The 22,192-nt window shown below is 35.8% G+C and overlaps 1 protein-coding gene across 1 annotated transcript in view; it reads right to left on the bottom strand.

The window, feature by feature from the left end:
* Positions 1 to 22,192, bottom strand: part of LRRC7 (leucine rich repeat containing 7) — a 602,937-nt gene that overhangs the window by 4,693 nt on the left and 576,052 nt on the right. Inside the window, exon 26 of the mRNA XM_086390542.1 lies at positions 10,946 to 11,020. Coding sequence (XP_086246668.1) covers positions 10,946 to 11,020 — 75 coding nt within the window. The remainder of the gene's footprint in view (positions 1 to 10,945; positions 11,021 to 22,192) is intronic.

Genomic DNA, 22,192 nt, shown 5'->3' with positions numbered 1-22,192 from the left:
AGGGAACATTAAAAAGGAGAAAACTTTTAGGCGTCTGATTGGATAAGGGCATAAGAAATAAATGAAAAATCAAATTATGATGCCGTTAACAGAAAATGGAAATTTCAGAGAAGCAGCTGGCTTAGTCAGGAAAACAACAGAATTTGTGGTACTGGCGACACATGCAAGGAAATGTTAATCATACATTTAGAAATAAAAGACTGGGGTTCAGGAAGGAGGTCAGAGTGGCCCTTTAGTAACAGGCATTAGGTTAGGGTTACACAGCTAAACTAGGGCTTAATCATCTGATACTATAATATTCCTTCTTATTATTTCTTTCTGAGAGAATTACTAGAAAATAAGTTTAAAAGGGAGCATTGTGAAAGAAGGAAAATCTAGGGAGGGGAGCAGGATTGGCCGTAGCTTTGGATTCAAGGAGCAGAACTGAAAGACAGTGTTTGTTGTTGACCTTGTTGTTCCTGCTCTGTTGCTAAGTCATGTTCGACTCCTTGTGATCCCATGGATCTGGGCATCTAGGTAAATCTGTCTTAAGTGAGGGAGGGAAAAGTGAAAGAGGGCCCAGTCTTTTATGCCAGAGGATGACAGAAAGCTGACTAGGTGGTTGAACTAAAGGAAGAAGATACAGGTGCATTGAGTGGAGGGAACAGGAAAACTGGCAGGAGGAGAACTGGAAAGGGTTGTCCTGATGGGGATCAAGGTAGACGGCTCATAAAGGCAGCAGGAAATCCAAGGTGATCAAGTATTTTCTAGTGGCTTCAGTTTTCTGCCTCACAGAGGAAACAGCAGGGAAAAACACGTAGCTAGATGAACTCTGGTATGGAATCTGGGTCAGTTTCCAATAAATCAGGCTTCAAGATGTTCAGACCCGCCATCCAGGTTCTGATTCAAGGCTAGGGAAACTCCTTGTATAAATTTAGCTTTTAATAACTGCTTTAAAGCATCAGCTTTTAGTTTTTATGCTTTGTAAGTACAAAGTACATGCTTTGTAGTTACAAAGTACATGCTTTGTAACTATATAAATGATAGTTATATAGTTGGAAACACAAAGAGCTGATTTCCCAGTAGGAAATAAGCAAGTTGATAAATTAGATCATTGAGTCAAACAAACACTAGGACTCTACCTGTAATTCTAGTCCCCAGAAATGTTTTGGCTCTAAGCCAGAACTTTGGTGAATCTCAAGGGGCCTATTTAAAAGACCACAGCTAGAGACTTCCTGGGAATGGCTTCACATTACCAAAAGGATTCTGAAAGATCAGAAAGCAAACTATTTTAGAAAGTTTATTAAAGATTAAATGAGTTAACATATATCAACTGCTTAGGGACAAGGCCTGGCACACTATAAACAATCAATAAATGTTAGCTACTACTATTAATATTACTTCACTATTACTTTCTTGAATTTCAGAAATACAATTTTCATTAACAAGAATAGTAAAAAGAACAGAAGGGCAAAATGTCAGAGGAAGGAACTATTTTAATCTTAGCAATTTTTAACTTTTATTTTGTTTTTTTTTTTCTTAGCAATTTTTTAGATGAAAATTGTGAGGATCAATGAGATTACATGAAATATCCAAGCTCACACAGCTAGTGTCTAGATGGGAATTTATGTCATGACTCTGTATCTTGACACAATTCATTTCACTGGGTGTTGTGAGGTTGAAACAAATGTTTTTAGGTTCACTGAGTGTCACAGACTCATTCAGTGAATTCACTTCTTAAGATTAATTGAGCTTTTTCTTGATATGGAACATTACGGTAGGCATGATGCCAGGAGAGGCAAGAATAGAGGGGTTTGAATGGAAGGAAAAGATAAAATCTCAGTTGTAGAGAACTTTCTTCTTCCATTGTTAGATGAGCCAAAAAAAAATTATATTGTATTTGTTAAAGTGATTATGGCTATCTGGCTTACATCTTGGATGGTTCAGACAGGGAATCAGACAGTTATGTTACTACATGTATGTGGGACTTTTCCAATCCATATGAAGTTTAGAAGAATCACAATATTTCAGTTAGAAAAGTCTTGTGGCTGTTTCATGTGTGTGATTAGACGAAGAGCTGAGGAAATAAAGGAGGATACTATTCCATTTAATTGCAGAGTATAAATCTGATAATGCTTTGAAATGTAAATGCATATAATCTACATTTATGCATTTGATATTTTGAATATATATAATATAAATACAAAAGACAATTTGAAGAACAAATCCTATTAATAAACTAATGAATCTTTAAAATATGTTGTCAAATTTGTCTACATATATGTTTTATATACGGAGAAGGCAATGGCATCCCACTCCAGTACTCTTGCCTGGAAAACCCCATGGATGGAGGAGCCTGGAAGGCTGCAGTCCATGGGGTCGCTGAGGGTCGGACACGACTGAGGGACTTCACTTTCACTTTCCACTTTCATGCATTGGAGAAGGAAATGGCAACCCACTCCAGTGTTCTTGCCTGGAGAATGCCAGGGATGCGGGAGCCTGGTGGGCTGCCGTCTATGGGGTCGCACAGAGTCGGACACAACTGAAGTGACTTAGCAGTAGCAGTATGTTTTATATAAATACAGACTATCATGGATTATAATAAAATATATCCAATTTTGAGGAAATTGCAACTTAACTGTATGGTTTATTAAGTAAAAATGAAGTTAAAAAGAAAACAATCTACAAAAGAAAAGACACTCAGAAAATTTTATGCTTCAAGAATACATAATTCATTGATTTCTGATTTTAACTGATTTGAAGTATAAAGGATCATTTTACTATAGCAACATTATTTCCAGAAGGTATCCTTCCTTATTTTAATTCCAGTTAGCATCTGTGCCACAAAATGTTTTTAAATTGCTCCTTTGCATGATTTAGACATGAAAAGACAGAGGGTTAATGAACATAATATTTGCAATTCTAACAAAAATAGAGCTTTGCAATTATAGCTTATCAATTTACTGTAAAACATACTCAGTTTCTGGATTTCATCCTCTTGTTCCTTTCCGAATTTATCTTTGATTTCCTTCTGGTAAATGTTTTGTTAAGTGGCTAAATTATGGATGTTTATGCCATAGACATTTTCCAGAGGGTGCTGTAATTCTCCATGAATTTCATTGTATTCTTATTATTCAAAGCTTTATATTTAAAAACTAGTTTCTGAGAAGGTTTGGCCACAAAATTGGTGGGATTATCCAATAAGAAGGACAGCATGACTCTTCTTAGAATCCAAAGGAGAAATGGGATTAGAAATTTGTTATATGATTTCAAGTTGATTTAAACTCCCCTTCAAGGGACAAAGATTTAAAACGCCAGTACACATATATCTTATGTATTAGATATACATTGCTTTTGTTCTTAGTTACTCAGTCGTATTTGACTCTTTGTGACCCCATGGTCTGTAGCCTGCCAGACACCTCTGTCCAGGGGGATTCTCCAAGCAAGAATACTGGAGTGGGTTGCCATGTCCTCCTGCAGGGTATCTTCCCAACCCAGAGATCAAACCCAGGTCTCCCACATTGCAGGCAGATTCTTTACATTAATATAGTGTACTTTTGAATGTGTATAACTCTTAGGATGAAGGAAAATGAAAATATACGGCAATCTTATTAGTGTTATTGGACTTCATGTTGTCTAATCCTGAAAGCCAGACATTAAGAGACAAAATAGTGGGTATCTTAGGTAATTACAATTATGTTTCACATTAACTACCTTGAATTATTTCCCATTGCAGAATTTTAATCTCATTAAATATTAAGATATATTTAGGGCTGAGTATGGGGGCTTCCCTGGTGGCTCATACTGTATAATCAACACTACACTGACTGTATGCCAAGTCATTTGAAAAATTTTTCCTTCTATCAAAAATCTGAACTACAGACCTTTAATTCTTAGAGAGCTCCAATGAAAATTTTACACTGCACTTTTTAAATATGAGAAAGTTCGATGTCTCGGTGGCTTTTATTATAGTATTAAAAAATCTTGATAGACTAAAACATAAATAAGAATTTCTCTTCTGTCTTAAACGTACTCATGTGCTGCAGCTTGCATGTTTCATGAGTTCAGGCTCAAAAAAAGACAAGGCAAAATAGAAAAGACTAAACTGAAGACTTTGTCTATTATTTGTATAGAAATTCTGGCATGACTGATAATACATAGTAATCCTGAAGATATTTACTTATTTATCTGCTTTGATTTTAGAATGCCTGTTTCTTCTTATCAAATATGTTGAATGCATATTTCTAACAAATGAATTCCCTATTTGAAAGCAGTTTCCCAACAACCTACACTGTATGTCTTTTACCTTACCACAAAAGAAACTGAAAAATCAACCTTTCAGTTTCAGGCAGTACTTGTAGCCAGGTTGGTTTCTGTTTTTGTAGAGAGCTTGCTGTTAAAAGAGGAGACATTGGGAATGGATTTTATTATGTGTTTGAAGTCAGCTTTTCCCCCGTCTCTCTTCCTCCATTATCTGCTCTAGGTAATTTCGGACATGTCTACTTCCCCGGGCAGAAACTTAGTTACACATCCCTATTACATTGTTTACATTGCTTGGCACAATATTTTGTACATCGTCGACACTGAATACATATTTTCCAAATCGATAAGTAGAAAATGTGATAAACAGGTTGCTATCAGTAAAATTTGCTTCAGTAGAATCAGCATGGTATAACGGAAGAAGCTCAAATAAATGATTTCGCTTCTGTCAACAATAGATACCTTGCAGGGTGGTTGTGTGCTAAAAATGACATACTGTGGGTACCTAATTGATGCTATTTTCACTTTATTCAAATTATGGAAGTTAGAGCCAGCTCAATGAACTTAATTTGTCTTTATTGCTCTTCATGTTTTACTTAGTATACAAAACATTTTTTTGATTTTCAAAAAGTATTTACTCAATCTTTAATTAGGTATCTGTGCTGAACTATATCGGAGAAGGCAATGGCACCCCACTCCAGTACTTTGCCTGGAAAATCCCATGGATGGAGGAGCCTGGTAGGCTGCAGTCCATGGGGTCACTAAGAGTCAGACACGACTGAGCGACTTCACTTTCACTTTTCACTTTCATGCTTTGGAGAAGGAAATGGCAACCCACTCCAGTACTCTTGCCTGGAGAATTCCAGGGACAGGGGAGCCTGGTGGCTGCCGTCTGTGGGATCACACAGAGTCAGACATGACTGAAGTGACTTAGCAGCAGCAGCAGCAGCTGAACTATATAGATTATGAACAAAGCAAATGGATAAAGATATGCAGTGAAATTCTGGCATATAAAACCATACACATTTAAAAAATTAGTTTTGGTTGTCTTCTAACCTAACAGTATTATAAAAAATGTTTTTCAAATATATTTTATCATTCTCGAAACACTAAGCATTACATAATACTGAACCATTCACCACCTACCCCCCTGCCCACCTTTCCCCAATCCTCTCTGATGTTTTGATTTTCAACCACCAAAAGAGATCAACTATAGAAAATGGTAACACATTTAGCCTTGTTGGGAATGCTTTAGTGAAATTTCCAAATACTTTTTTTTTTAAGGGTCCCATACTTCATGCAGATGGTGACTACAGCCATGAAATTAAAAGATACTTACTCTTTGGAAGAAAAGTTATGACCAACCTAGACAGCATATTAAAAAGCAGAGACATTACTTTGCCAATAAAGGTCTATCTAGTCAAAGCTATGGTTTTTCCAGTAGTCATGTATGGATGTGAGAGTTGGACTATAAAGAAAGCCAAGCACCGAAGAATTGATGCCTTTGAACTGTGGTGTTGGAGAAGACTCTTGAGAGTCCCTTGGACTGCAAGGAGATCCAAACAGTCCATCCTAAAGGAGATCAGTCCTGGGTGTTCATTGGAAGGACTGATGTTGAAGCTGAAACTCCAATACTTTGGCCACCTGATGGCGAAGAGCTGACTCATTTGAAAAGACCCTGATACTGGTAAAGATTGAAGGCGAGAGGAGAAGGGGATGACAGAGGATGAGATGGTTGGATTGCATCACCGATTCAACGGATATGAGTTTGAGTAAACTCTGGGAGTTGGTGATGGACAGGGAGGCCTGGGGTGCTGCAGTCCCTGGGGTCGCAAAGAGTCGGACACAACTGAGCGACTGAACTGACTGACTGACTTCATTTTAACCATAACAAAAATGTGTCCTCTTTACTTTTTGTGGCCTTTTTTGGGAAGAAATTATAAAGAATTCAGAGAAATAAACATACCCTAACCCATTCTTAGTGACTTATGATAATAATTATGAATGTGAACAGTTTGGAATAAAGCCAATTAGTTGCTTCCATGAAAGAAATTTCCCTAAGTGTATTTTGTGGAAATAGCTAATTGATGTTGCTGGTCAAGATGGTTGTATGGTTAAGTATGTTGAGAAATGTAAGATTTTTCAGGTTCTTAATATGCTGAGAACATTGTGAAATTCTGAAACAAAGGATAGACTCTGAAGTGGCTCTGAAACTTGAAGAGTAAGGAACTCTTAAAAAAAATATTTTAAAAGATTCCATTGGGAAACAGTATTCTAAATTGAATAGTACTTTTTGAATTTTGTTTCTTTCTTTTAAAAGATGTTTCTCTTTCTTCCTGAACAGCAAAGCTGTTGGTTATGACTTCTTGCTTCCTACAATGTGCCTGGATCCGGAGGCTTTCCCCTCGATGATCTGGAAAACTAGACCAAAGACTCCAAGTAAGAAATAAGTCTCTCTTATGAGTAAAAGGCATGAGATTTAGTGCATGGAATTCATGACAATAATATGGTGTCTCGAAAGAACTTTGTTTGAGGTTGTTGAATAAGTAAACTTTGAGTAAGATAATACTATTAGCATGACCTACTGGTCATTAAAAGAGGTATCAAACTTCCCCTCAGACACGGAAGGTTTGATTCAGTGATTGTATATAGATATAGCACTGTATATCTGTATACAACTGACCCAGGCATTCATGGACATTTATTTCATTTAGACTTTTGGGAAATCTAAACTTTCTTTTTCCATTCTGAACTTTGAAAGCTGTAATTCATCATCCTATCCTAGCCCCCATTCCCACTCCAAGCCATGTCCATGTTTGAATTCTCCAACTCAGTGAGAAACTATAAAGTCCGAGGGTTTTCTTTCTTCGTGCTTGGGCTCTCTCTCCTCTCTCATTGTATTCCACACTCACCCATCTGGCATAAGGGTCTCACCTCTGCTCCTGAAGACAGATGCCAGTCTAGCCCATGGGTATTCTTCCCCTGGAGAAGGAAATGGCAACCCACTCCAGTATTGTTGCCTGAGAATTCATAAACAGAGGAGCCTGGCGGGCTACAGTCCACAGGGTTGCAAAGAGCTGGACATGACTGAGAGACTAACATTTTCACTCTCATTTTTATTCTTCCTTCTACTCATCCTCTTTTCTCCTCTCTGTTAAACCTGGAATAACTCCTGCTTCATCAAGATATCATATGCTGTGACCCAATAGCTTACCAATAACTAGTGAAACTTGACATATATTTGTTGACAGTGGTTTTTCAACTTGTCTGTATGAATTGTAGGGACAAGGTGTTTCAAGATTAGAAAAAAGGGGATTATCTGATTTGTTTGAATTATCATCTCTTTGATTATTATATATTGGTATCTCTGAGAGTTAGCCATAGACCAGGAATATACTTTGGATTATAAATTTCAAAGCTATTAAAATTTTGGAAAAGTAGAACTGGATATCATAAACTAATTATAAATCATTTAATTTCTCTGCTCCTGATGAAGTTAGGCTCTTGTCTTGGGAAGGTGAGAGGGCAGGTGAATGAAGAGGATAGGAATTGACTACTGTGATAGACTAGGATACAATATACAATATACTTACAAGTGGCCTACAACTGTGAGTCATGTTATCAAGTACATTTTTTTTTTTTGCAGTCTATTCATCTTTTGGACAGAATAACTATAATTAGTGGATTTTCTATACTTATATTTTAAATTGAAAAATGTATAATTAGGTTGACTTTTATAACTGGAAAGAATATTAGAAAAAAAGAAACTATGATGTTAAACCAACAAATCTGCCACTTCAAAAAATGGTCAAATATTGACAAGTTCACATGGTTCAGTTGAATAACATTTTTTATGGTCCATGCACTTTCCCTTTTTCTCTCTCACTCTTTTATAATTTGACTTTACACAAGATGAAGCTGTGAGGGGTCAGGTCCCTTGGCAGAGTGCTCTTTCCTCATGCTACACTGTCTTAAAGCAAAATGACTTACTAAACTTTAGCCAGTATTTGAAGCTAATGAATTATAGTATCTATTCTAGGAAAATGAATAGTAAATGACAGAATAATCATGTGAATATGTTTTAATTAACATCAATCCTTAATGCACACATTTTCATTTAACTCAAATAAGATGCTCATAATACAACAGCAGAATAAGAAGAGAGTTGTGGGTAAAAAGAGTTACAGAAGAAGAAAGAGAGAGCTCTTATATAATAAATTCTGGGCTTGGGGAGGTTTGGGAAAGGTACATCTTTTGCCATTTTATATATATTTTGCTACTTGCTACTGATTTAGATCAAACCCCAAACTGCCCTCACATTAAGGAGGAGCTCATTCATTGATTTTATTCTTTTCTTTTACCTTGATTTTCCAGGTTGTATGCTTTCATTAAAGTTTATAAATAAATTTGCTCCAGTGAGGATATATTCTAATGATCTTGAAGTGACAGATAACTCAATGTTATAAGTTCATTTTTATCCCAGTGTTCTTTAAACCAAGAGCTACAGTATCATTAAGAAATAAAAATATAATTTTCTCTCTTAACATCTGATGTTGGCAATGATTCCAGTTTAGAATTAGTCATTTTTATTTCCTTCAGAAAATATAATTGGCTACTTGTGCTTTTTAACTAGTATGAATGAAACTGTAAATACAGCAATTTATTTGATGAAGGTCTATGTACATTTTTCTTTTACTGAAAATGGACTTTGATTTTATTGTACTAGATACAAATGAGTTCTACAGCAAAAATAAAATGTTACATCCTTGAGACTCTTCTGTGGAGAGAATAGACAACCCAGGGGAAGCTCTTCTGACTTTGATTCCACTTTTAATTCTTTTTTACTTCTTGTGTTAAGAATTAATTTCTCTGTGCACTTTGCTGTTGCTGTATACTTCTCAGGGACTAGAAACACTTACTAAATCCTCATTTCCCCACATATAACTGTTCTAGAATTTCACAGCCAGGAACATATTCTAAACCTGCAACTAGATATCATCTTAATTTGCATTTCATTCTGTAGGATATCTATATCTGTATCTATCTATAGAATATTTTAATATCCATTTAAGTATATTTCTTTTCTCAGTTTAGAGAGAAAAATCTTTTGCCCTGCTCTGTCACAGATGAAGGCAAAGTCTCCAAACTTGTTCCATGCTATGGGATACTTCTCTATCCAGCCTGGCATTCTAATAGATCAGAGATCTGAGATGAGCTGGCTTCATTTTTTTACAGACTCTGACATTTGAAATAATTTGTTCAAAATTCAGTAGAGGAAAAGAACTAGCTATTTCCTTTGTTAAATAGCACCATGTACTAAATGTTAGGTGGTTACATTGTGAGTTTATTCATAGTTGCTTTCCATGGAAATTGATACAATTATTAAACAGTTTAATTTTTAAGTTAGGGGACCTCAGCTATAGTATAAACCACAGTTCATTTTACATATAATGAATGTGAGTTCTGTAGAAATGATATAAAATGCTTAACACCAAAGGGCTAGCTATGCAATTAAAAAATAGAGAACTTTGATAATTAAATGGTAAAGAAAATATTTAGCTTTTATGTGTCTCTTTTGTTTCAATGTCTTAACTCAAAAGGCCATCTACTGATTTGGTCTTTTTTTTTTTTTCATAACATAACACAGTTTTATATATATAATGTACATGTTGTATAATCACACAATATAGATACCAAGAGATGAACAGGTGGATACAAAAGTGTTCATATAACTCACTCTTATGTAATCTACTTCTGCCACTCAACAACATATCACCAACCTCTCTGTATACATAAATAAAAATCTGGCTTGAATGATGGCTCTTAAAAATCTATACAGTGTTTCACTAAAGAAATGCCTTGTCATAAGCTACTTAACCTTTTTCATATTAACTGGATAGTAAGGCTGTTTTCTGTTTGCTATTGTTATAACAGCACTCTGATAGCCATCCCTGTACAAGCAAGTTTGAAAATTGGTTGGTTTGGTCTTCTGTCTACATGAAACTGACATGGACCCTTCGGGTGGTATTTCTACCGTGACGTTGCCAGAGGCTGGAATAATTCATAGTATTTTCAGATAATTATCATTATTGAAAACTTAAGTTTTCATAATCTTGCTAGTTAGTTTAAAATATTTGTGAGAATACGATTCCAAGACAATTTATCTATATAGAGTTTTTACTTTTCTGCAATTCTTTGACAGAGTTCAGTAAATAGAAGGTAGAGGATCACTGCTGAGCTGAGTTGAGTGGGGTCTTTCCATTTTGGTAACTATCTGAGCAGGGAAAGTAGAGAGAAATAACCATGTATTTTATACTATTAAAACAGTAACAAGATTATTGTTGAGAAATTAAATATGAACCAGTCCCTTCTCTCTCATCTAAAGTTACATCAGTACCGTATTTGGGTGCTTCATCCTTCTTACTTACACTTGATAACTATGCATAGATTCTTGTACACATCAATTCTTCTTACATTCCCAAAGTAACACTATTCCTTTAAACAAATATGCAGAATACCTGCCAAGTGCCAGGTACTGAGAATATAGGACTCTACCAGGCTGAATTGCTTTCTGATCTGTCTCTCAACCCCAAAACAGTAAAGGCAAATAAGAAATGTAATAAAAACTTGTTTTCAGTGATTTAACTCAAGTCACTTATTTGTTTCAATATTGGCCTTGGAAAGCATTGCTTTGTATCTGTCTTACCTGAAGGATTTTATCACCAGGCTGTAGCAGGTTGGATGCTGGTCCATCAGGTTGAACCCTAGTAACAAAGATACCCTATAAGTCAGAAGTAACAGAGGTTAGGATTCTATTTTCAAGACCTAGACCTACTTAAAAACTTTTTTCATTTACATAGAAAACAGTGAAAACATTAAAAACAGTTTACATATAAGGTTCAAAGATTATTATGGTATTTTAAGCAATGCACCTCTAAGTCATTTAAGGAAAATGACATTCTTATTTGCATAAAAAGCTCATATTGTTTTTAAAGTGCACTTAATGATTTAGAAGTTAAATTCATGGCATATTCTTAATTTCTTCCTTAAATAATTTCATATATGGTACTAAATCATCTTTTGTGTAACTTCTGAAGTTGTCTAAAGTTGTTCTTCACTGAAAATGTCTCCTGTTTGACAGGTTGTAAATTCAATATACCCTTTAAAAACCTACTAGAATTACATATAATTCTGGTTTATTTTAATGAATATTACTTCATAAGTTACTGAGAATTTTAAAGTAAAATGAACAAATTAAACATAAGAAAATTCCAACACAAATATTAAATACAAAGGTTGCATCTATATAGCTACAAAATTCCTAAATTGATTTAGTTTAAAAAAAAGTCAAATTACCAGTGATAAGAGAACAAACTGTATGACTTCAAAACCTTTATACCATGAAATTTTTGCACCTTCTTTTATGTCTCTGGATATGTTCCAGTGTCTCTGGGTTTATGATCTACAGGAACTTGAATAAAATTTATCCCCTGCTGTTGTGTGAAAATTGTATAAATCTTAATTATGTTAAATTGGTTCATAGTGCTTTTCAAGCGTACTGTGTCCTTCTGCTCTTCTGTCTGTTCATTCTGTTAATTTTTGAGAGTTTGATCTTGAAACTCCAACTAAAAATATTAATTTACTTTAAAAATATTGTAATACATAGTAGAACTATATGTAACTTTGCTCTGTATTTTCCAAGTTTTCTGTAAATGTTTTATCATATACTCATAATTTAAAAAATTAAAAAATTTAGACAGACTTTATCCAGTCAAGGGAAAAAAATCATTTTATTTATCATGTACACAAAGCAAACATTCATTGCATTTTACCATATACGAGGCCCTGATCACATGGACCACAGCCTTGTCTAACTCAATGAAACTATGAGCCATGATGTGTAGGGCCACCTAAAATGGATGGGTCATGGTTGAGAGTTCTGAAAAAACATGGTCCACTGGAAAAGGGAATGGCAAACCACTTCAGTATTCTTGCCTTGAGAATCCCATCAACAGTATGAAAAGGCAAAATGATAGGACACTGAAAGATGAACTCCCTAGGTCAGTAGGTGCCCAATATGTTTTCTGGAGAACTAACTCCAGAAAGACTGAAGAGGTGGAGCCAAAGCAAAAACAACACCCAGTTTTGGATGTGACTGGTGGTGAAAGTAAAGTCCAATGCTATAAAGAGCAATATTTCATAGGAACTTGGAATGTTAGGTCCATGAATCAGGTAAATTGGAAGTGGTCAAACTGGAGATAGCCAAGACTGAACATGGACATTTTAGGAATAAGTGAACTAAAATGGACTAGAATGGGTGAATTTAACTCAGATGATCATTATATCTACTACTGTGGGCAAGAATACCTTAGAAGAAATGGAGTAACCATCATAGTCAACAAAAGAGTCTGAAATGCAGTACTTAGATGCAATTTCAAAAATGACAGAATGATCTGTGTTCATTTCCAAAGGAAACCATTCAATATCATGGTAATCCAAGTCTACGCCCCAACCAGGAATGCTGAAGAAACTGACATTGAATGGTTCTATGAAGACTTACAAGACCTTCTAGAACTAACACCCAAAGAGATGTCCTTTTCATTTTAGGGGACTGGAATGCAAAAGTAGGAAGTCAAGAAACACCTGGGGTAACAGGCAAATTTGGCCTTGGAGTACAGAATGAAGCAGGGAAAAGGCTAATAGAGTTCTGTGAAGAGAATGCACTGGTTATAGCAAACACCCGCTTCCAACAACACAAGAGAAGACTCTACACACGGACATCACCAGATGGTCGACACCAAAATCAGACTGATTATATTCTTTGCAGCCAAAGATGGAGAAGCGCTATTCAGTCAGCAAAAAAAAGACCTGGAGCTGACTATGGCTCATATCATGAACTCCTTATTGCCAAATTAAGACTGAAATTGAAGAAAGTATGGAAAACCACTAGACCATTCAGGTATGACCTTAATAAAATCCCTTATGATTATACAGTGGAAGTGACAAATAGATTCAAGGGATTAGATCTTATAGACAGAGTGCCTGAAGAACTATGGACAGAAGTTCATGACATTGTACAAGAGGCAGTGATGAACACCATCCCCAAGAAAAAGAAATGTAAAAAGGTGAAATGGTGTCTGAGGAGGCCTTACAAATACTGAGAAAAGAAAAGACACAAAAGGCAAAGGAAAAAAGGAAAGATATACCCATTTGAATGCACAGATCCAAAGAATAGCAAGGAGAGATAAGAAAGACTTCTTCAGTGATAAATGCAAAGAAATAGAGGAAAACAATATAATGGGAAAGACTAGAGATCTCTTCAAGAAAATTAGAGATACCAAGGGAACATTTAATGCAAAGATGGGCACAATAAAGGACAGAAATGGTATGAACCTAACATAAGCAGAAGATATTAAGAAGAGGTGGCAAGAATACACAGAAGAACTATACAAAGAAGATCTTCATGACCTGGATAACCACGATGGTGTGATCACTAACCTAGAACCAGACATCCTAGAATGTGAAGCAAGTGGGCCTTAGGAAGTATCACTGTGAACAAAGCTAGTGGAGGTGATGGAATTTCAGTTGAGCTATTTCAAATCTTAAAATATGATGCTGTGAAAGTGCTGCACTCAATATGCCAGCAAATTTGGAAAACTCAGCAATTCCTTTCATGGTAATCTGTGTAAGGTAGTGCTTCAGAAAGGAGTACATCAAGGGTGCATATTGTCACCCTGCTTATTTAACTTATATGCTGAGTACATCATGAGAAATGCCGGGCTGGATGAAGTACCAGCTGGAATCAAGATTGCTGGGAGAAATATCAATAACCTCAGACATGCAGAGGACACCACCCTTATGGCAGAAAGCAAAGAACTAAGGAGCCTCTTGATGAAAGTGAAAGAGAAGAGTGAAAAAGTTAGATTAAAACTCAACATTCAGAAAACTAAGATCATGTATCTGGTCCCATCACTAAACAGCAAATAGATAGAGAAACAATGGAAACAGTGAGACACTTTATTTTTGGGTCTCCAAAATCACTGCAGATGGTGACTGCAGCCATTAAATTAAAAGATTCTTGTTCCTTGGAAGAAAAGCTATTTCCAATCTAGACATATTAAAAAGCAGACACATTACTTTGCCAATAAAGGTCCATAGCTTCTAGTCAAAGCTATGGTTTTTCCAGTAGTCATATATGGATGTGAGAGTTGGACTATAAAGAAAGCTGAGCACTGAAGAATTGATGCTTTTGAACTATGGTGTTGGAGAAGACTCTTGAGAATCCCTTGGACTGCAAGGATATCCAACCAGTCCATCTTAAAGGAAATCAGTTCTGGATATTCATGGGAAGGACTGATGCTGAAGCTGATACTCCATATTTTGGCCACCTGATGTGAAGAACTGACTCACTCTAAAAGATCCTGATACTGGAAAAGATTGAAGGCTGGTGGATAAGGGGGCGATAAAATATGAGACGGTTGGATGGAATCACTGACTTGACAGATGTGAGTTTGAGTAAGCTCTGGGAGTTGGTGATGGACAAGGAGCCTGGGGTGGTACAGTCCATCAGGTCTCTAAAAGCTGGACAGGACTGAGTGAATGAACTGAACTGAACTGAGGCCTGATTGCTGGTATTATAAAGGTACATTGAATATAATTTTTGGCCTCAGTGAGCACACTATATAGTAGAAGAAAAGTTAAGAAAACCAGTAAGTATAATGCAGTGTGACAGGTGTTAAATAGAGGGATAATAAATTATTTAAAAAGCTGAATTCAGCTTATCCTTAGTGTGTTGGGGCTTCTAATTATGATAGAAATATAATAGATTTAAATATTTAAAATATTGCATCCATATTAACCTTAAAGTTTGAAGCTTTCAAAAAGAGGAGCTATCTGGAAACTGATCATAAATGAAAATTAAAGGGTCCACACAGATAAGGAGAGGAAAGATATTCCACATAGAAGGGATGGCATATACACAAGTGCATGCCTTTTATTTATTTATTTTTTTGCATGCCTTTTATGTTAAGGAGGCTGCAAGTAGTTCTATTATGACTGCAGTGGTTGTGGAAGGGTTCAAGTTGGTTGGGTTGGGAGTATGAGAGAAGAACCCATCAACCCCTCAAATTAAGTAGGTGCCAGGGGGCCTTTAATGGACATCCTTATCGGTTTGGGGAGCTACTGAAGTATTTGAAGTATGATGAGAAAATTTTAATTAATATCCTAAGAATAGCATTTGTCCTAAGAATGGACAAACAAAACGTGTATATTCAGTGGAATATTATTCGACAGTGGAAAGAAATGAAGGGCTGACATCAATGAACTTGAAAACAATGCTAAGTGAAATAAGCCATTCACAAAAGACCACATATTGTATGATTCCATTTATATGAAATGTCAAGAAGAGGCAGATGCACAGAAATAGAAAGCAGATTAGTGTTTGCTGGAGGCTGGGAAGCAGGGGGCTGAGGAGCGACTGTTAATGTGTACGGATTTTATTTAAGGTAATAAAAGGATTCTGAAATTAGATAGTGGTGATGATTGCACAACTCTGTGACTATACTTATAAATCACTTGACTGTACATTTCAAAAGGGTGAATTTTATGTTGTATGAATTGTGTATCAATATTGCTCTTATTATTTTTAAATTACAAAAATAATTTTTATTAAAATAAGTATTAATAGAAGATAATATTATAATGGCTTTGCTTGTTATTCAGAAAATTATCTCTCTTGCTAATCTGTAGACTTAATGACTCACTTAAACCCATAACTTTGTGTATATGTGTGTATGTAAGTGGTTTAACAAGCAGGCCCTAATTAAAGTATTTCCATGTTTTTACTTTAGCAGTTCAGATCTTTATGAGACATTAAGGCTTTTGAGTGATTTTTATCTTCTGATTTTAACTCATTTTCTTTTCCATTCAAAGATGAAACTCTAGATAGGCATTACATTTTTAGAAAAGTGCATAACTTTAACCAGTAATTTGACTTCTAGAACTTAGGTTAAGGAAATAACTGGATAAGTATGCAACAAGGATTTACCAATATATTCATTATGATATTATTTGTAATAAAAAAATTAGAAACCACACCAAAATATATAACAATAGGAGATAGATTAAATAAATTATGGTAAATCTATTTAATAGAATGATATGTGGTCATTACAAATGAAGTCCTTAGGTGACAGATACAGAAGTATACTGGTGCTTAGCAAAAACAAGCAAGTTATAAAACATGTGTGGCATAATACTTTTTTCAGTGAAACATGTTTAAATGTATATGTTTGTGGAAAACTGTCTGGCAGGATATACTTCTAAACTTAGCAGTGGCTGTACTGGGTAATGAGACATCATATATATGTGTAAATATGTGTATATATATACATACATATTATGGATGTGTATATATGATGTTACATTACCTAGTACAACCACTGTTAATGTTTAGAGGTATACCCTTACATATATATATATATATATATATATAATATATATATATATCGGAGAAGGCAATGGCACCCCACTCCAGTACTCTTGCCTGGAAAATCCCATGGATGGAGGAGCCTGGTAGGCTGCAGTCCATGGGGTCGCTAAGAGTCGGACATGACTGAGTGACTTCACTTTCACTTTTCACTTTCATGCACTGGAGAAGGAAATGGCAACCCACTCCAGTGTTCTTGCCTGGAGAATCCCAGGGACGGGGGAGCCTGGTGGGCTGCCGTCTATGGGGTCGCACAGAGTCGGACACGACTGAAGTGACTTACAGTACAGTACAGTAATATATATATATATATATATATTTCTCTTTATTTTTGCTTATCTGCACTTTCTAATTTTCTTATTTTTCTACAATAATTAGACACTACTTATAAGAAAAATAAGGTACTACAATTTTAAGAAAACAGTAATAAAAACTTAAAAAACTTTAAGTTTATGGTGTCACAATTCGGTGTCGTGTCCAAACAGCTAGCTGCTTTGGTCAGTTCAGTTGTACAAATGCTCAATCCACAAGGAAAAAGAAAACAGGTTGTTTGAAAGGGACAGTTAAATAAAACATAACGACTAATCCACTAGACCAGTGAATGGCACTGGTTGCAAAAACAAATATAATTCTTACAGTCCTTTTCCTACTGAGCACATAACTCTCATTCTCCATCAATCCAGCAGAGTGTGTGAGTACTCAGTTTCCTTGGTAGTCCCCTCTTTTTGCTGTTGAGTTCACTGTTCAACAGACAGAATGACATTATTGCCCAAAATAAGGCCCTGCATCTCTGGATGCTGAAGGTGAAGCTGCTTTTACTATTATATTTTGTCCCAGCAGTCAAAGTCTTTGCTCCCTAGTTAATTTTGATTGCCTTTTTCCAGCTCATTGTACAGGAACGGTTTTAATAATGTTTGTGTGAATCCAGACCGTAGGAGCAGAATTGTGACCATCATATCTGCAATGCTGGGAGGAACCAGCAATACCCTACAACCAGACTGCCAGAAGAATACAAATGTCATGTCTGTGGCAAGTTTAATTTCATTCATCACAAAGCTCTGCAGAACTCAGCCACTGTTCTGAAGACTTGCTTTGAAGCTTACTTTTATGGTGGCCTGAGTCTTCCTAAGTATTTATTGCTGTTTTCTAAAGCTTTAATAGTTCTTTTCAATTAATTTTTTTTTTTACCAACTATGAAATTGCTACTGTCATTGATATAGTTTCCTTTTTTCTGTATATACATATATCCTATCAGCCTGCATATTGCCTCATTAGTCAAAACAGATAGCAATGAGTGTCATGTTTGATAATGGTGTGCAGCATTCATTATTTTTGGAGGTGGAATGTTTCCCCAAAGACTGCTTGGAAAGGCCAGTGCCCTGATTTTCCACTGTATTTACGTATATAAACACTGTCATATGAAAGAGAGCAAATAATTCTGAGCTCATTTTATGGTCTCTGTTATGATGAATATAGATGAGAAATATGAAAACTTTGACACTGTTTTGAAAAAGTTCTTTGTAGCAGTGTGTCACCCTTTCAACAAATTCATTATGTTCTGAGATTTCAAAGAATACTTTGACACTGACATATCGGTGAAGAATCACCAAACTATTTGTATTCTGAAAATTAGAGCAATAACTTCCCACTGATTGGTAAAGAGCCATCTCCTAAATTCCAAGTGCTTACTGAAGCACTTGTATGTATCTTGTATGTATCAAAGATCCAAATCATGGCATATGACCAATTTTATAATTCTTTGGACAAGATCTTAAAATATTTATTTCTTTTAATGCTTAGCAGAGTGCTAAATGTGGATCAGACTATCATGCAATACCTCCACACTAGTGAAACAACCTATAAACCTAAGTCTATATACCTATAGCTATACACCTATTTGCTATATACCTATAGCAAATCTATTTTGCCCAAATAAGGAAAATATCTCAGTAACTGTTTTTCAATGAGTAGTGTGTATTAGGTATTTTTGCTGCTATTATAATAAGTTATCACAAGCTTAGTGGCTTAAAACATCACAAATTTATTATCTGACAGTTTTTCAAGTTAGACATTTAACTCAGTTCTCAGTGGGCTGCAACAAAGGTGTTGGCTGCAGGTGTGTGTGTTCAGTTGTGTACAACTCTTTGCGACCCATTGCTGGCCAGGCTCCTCTGTCCATGGAATTCTCCAGGCAAGAACACTGGAGTGGGTAGCCATTCCTTTCTCCAGGGGATTTTCCCAAGCCAGGAATCCCGGGTCTCCTGCATTGCAGGCAGATTCTTTACTCTCTGGGCCACCAAGGAAGCCTGTAATAGTGGTTTATACCTCATAGTTACTAGATTGAGTGAATACATATAAAATACTTAAAGTAGTGGACGGCATTCAGTATGGGGTCAATAAATGTTGTTATAATTATTGAAAATTTGAAGACTGAGCTACAGTCCAGTGTCTTTTTATCCAGCAAAGCCCACTTTAAGAGACTTCTGAGTCTCCCAACTGTACTAGATTTACTGACAGGAAATTCTTCTTTACTCTTAGTCTTGGAGTGTACTGAAAGACATTTGTTATCTTTCCCTCAAATTCCCAACTGATAAGAGGGAATATAACAACTTTTACTGACCCCATACTGAGTGCCATCTTTATTTAGGGAAGGGGATGGCAAGAGGGCTGGAAAGTCTTTCCTATATCATCTGTGGTTTCCTAGTGGTGGCTCTCAGCGATAATGGCTCCAACTATTGTTTTACTCTTAATAGTGGACATAGGTCCCAACAAGAGGGTTTTCTGATGGTCCTTAAGAACATTTAGAGGTTATCTCCTTTGGCCGCTCCAAGTCAATAGAGCATCAGATCTGCAACAGTGGCCGAGTCTAGTTATTGGCTAATGGCTTATCTGAGTGTGTTTTTCTAATATTTTGCACCTCATGTTCAGCTCATGTTCTTTAGTGCCTCAGCAGCACAGTGGTTTTCCCTCAGTACCACCTCTAGAGGGCATCTTGCAGCAGAGCAACAGTATCGCCACTGCTGCTGCTGCTGCTGTCGCTTCAGTCGTATCCGACTCTGTGCGACCCCATAGACGGCAGCCCACCAGGCTCCCCCATCCCTGGGATTCTCCAGGCAAGGACACTGGAGTGGGTTGCCATTTCCTTCTCCAATACAGGAAAGTGAAAAGTGAAAGTGAAGTCGCTCAGTCGTGTCCGACTCTTAGCGACCCCATGGACTGCAGTCTACCAGGCTCCTCCCTCCATCCATGGGATTTTCCAGGCAAGAGTACTGGACTGGGGTGCCATTGCCTTCTCGCAGTCCTGTCCAAATAAGTCTTTTCTCCTATCAAACACCAATATCTAAGTGTGCTTGAGACAGACACAGATCCAATGGACTCAGGGATCACAGAGGAACCCCCCCCAGCACGACCTGTTGCAATTTCATATTCCTACCCCAGTTTTTGAACCAGTTTTCATATAAGTTTATAAATGGTTTTTCCAAAAGTACCCATAATGGGCTTTTTAAAAGTTTTGCTTTTCACAAGTAATTTTGAAAAAAGATGGGTATGGAAGGTTTTTCATAGTGTTAAGATCTGACCTTGTCTTATTGGTTACCTAGCCTGCACACCACTGGACATAAACCCTGAAGGACTCAGGAAGTGAGTCTACAAGGCTAACAGTTAACATTCTAACTTTAGAGGAGAAAGGAACTTTATATGACCGTTTAATGATGAAGGTGAATGACTGTGACAGTCTCAGCTATTGTAAATGTAGACACCAAAATAGAACTTGTCTTAAGGGAACTGCAACATCAGTTTGTGAAATATACTTTTCTTTAAAATTCTGAAAAAAACTTGGCTGTAGCTGATGCTAAGAAATTGGTTTCTAGGAAGGCCATACGTCAGATAAAAATTGCATACTATAGCAATTATAATTTAGAACATATTGGTTATATATTATAAAATATGATATTTTATGCTTTCATATAACTGTAAAAGTTCAGACAGTGTTTCTGGAGGAAAAAAATGACTCATAGAAATAGTAAACATAGCCATTGATTCAATAGCTTGTAAAGTGCAACTTTTTTGGGGGTCAAATATTGGCAAATTTTTTTTTCATAAATTGGGCAATATTAATATTAAGCTATGATATGGCTCAAAGGAGCAGCATGACAAATACACAGTAGACTGTGTTTACTTAATCCCTGTGATTATTAGACCACTTGACATATCAAGAATAAAGATATTATCAATAGTTTTACTCTAAGAGTCAAAAGTGTGAAAAAAAAATATTGTAAGGTTAATTGCTGAAAGTCAAATCTTGAGCTCTGAACAGTTTCCTAGCTTAATAATTGAAGACTTTGTATGCAGCAAGAGAAGAGATTTATCCAGTGATCATTAGAAACTAAAGAAGAGGAGAAAGAGAAGAGAGGGAAGGAAAGGAAAGAAAAAAAAATAAAAGAGGGCATTGGCAGCTGAATATGATGCTCCAGTGTATGACTGAACTTTAGCTGACAAAACAATGAATATGAAATCCATAAATAATGAACAGAAAGAAAGTTGCTTTAGAAACCTAAAATAATTGAGCCTCAAAAGACAGAGATTACAAATGATACAACTGATCAAAGTTCTCTAAAAACATCACAAAAATCTTATCCACAGATTTTAAAGAAATTCAAAACTGTCTTTCATGAACTTTTATATAAAGAAATATTAAAATAAAAATCACGTATTTATTAATAATCCATTGGTGCAACAGGGGACTATTAAAACCCATAGAAACTGGTTATGTGATTATAGATAGTAACAATATAACGGAGCAATCCTAACAGAAAAAATACATTTTCATCATTCTTTTATGTCACTGTAAAGATTTATTTAGTAGCCAAAAAGAAAAATGTATATAGATATACAGTTTTCAAGATACTGCCCTTATGACTTGATAATAGCAGCCCAAAAGCTTATTTCCTTTTATCTGCGATTCCTGTTAGAAATGACAAATTGGCTACTAAAAAATTGAATTTTTTAAATAGTTTGATGCTGATTATCATGCAGTATTCTCTTTTGGGGAATCTGAATATAAGAGTTAAAATTATGTTTGGCTTTGCCGACTTTATATGGGCATACCTTGTTTTACTGTACTTCACTTTACTGTACTTTGCAGATACTGCATTTTTTAAAACAAATTGAAGGTTTGTGGCAACTTTTTGTTAAGCAAGTCTGTTGGTGCCATTTTTCCAACAGCATCTGCTTACTTCAATGTTTCTGTGTCCCATTTTGGTAAGTCTCGCAATATTTTATTCTGTTTGTAGTCTGTGATCAGTGATCATTGATGTTACTCATTGAAGACTTAGATACTCTTTTTTTAAAATATGCTTTTGCATTATGGTTTATCATGAGATATTGAATATAGTTCCCTGTGCTACACAGCAGGACCTTGTTTATCCATTCTATACATAAAAGCTTGCATCTGCTAACTCCAATCTC

The sequence above is a fragment of the Bos grunniens genome, chromosome 3, assembly GCF_055505025.1.
Source record: "Bos grunniens cultivar Pamir isolate PY7600 chromosome 3, Bosgru_T2T1.0, whole genome shotgun sequence".
Taxonomy (NCBI): domain Eukaryota; kingdom Metazoa; phylum Chordata; class Mammalia; order Artiodactyla; family Bovidae; genus Bos; species Bos grunniens.
Note: the sequence above shows the minus strand (reverse complement) of the source record. Positions and strands in the feature narration are given on the sequence as shown.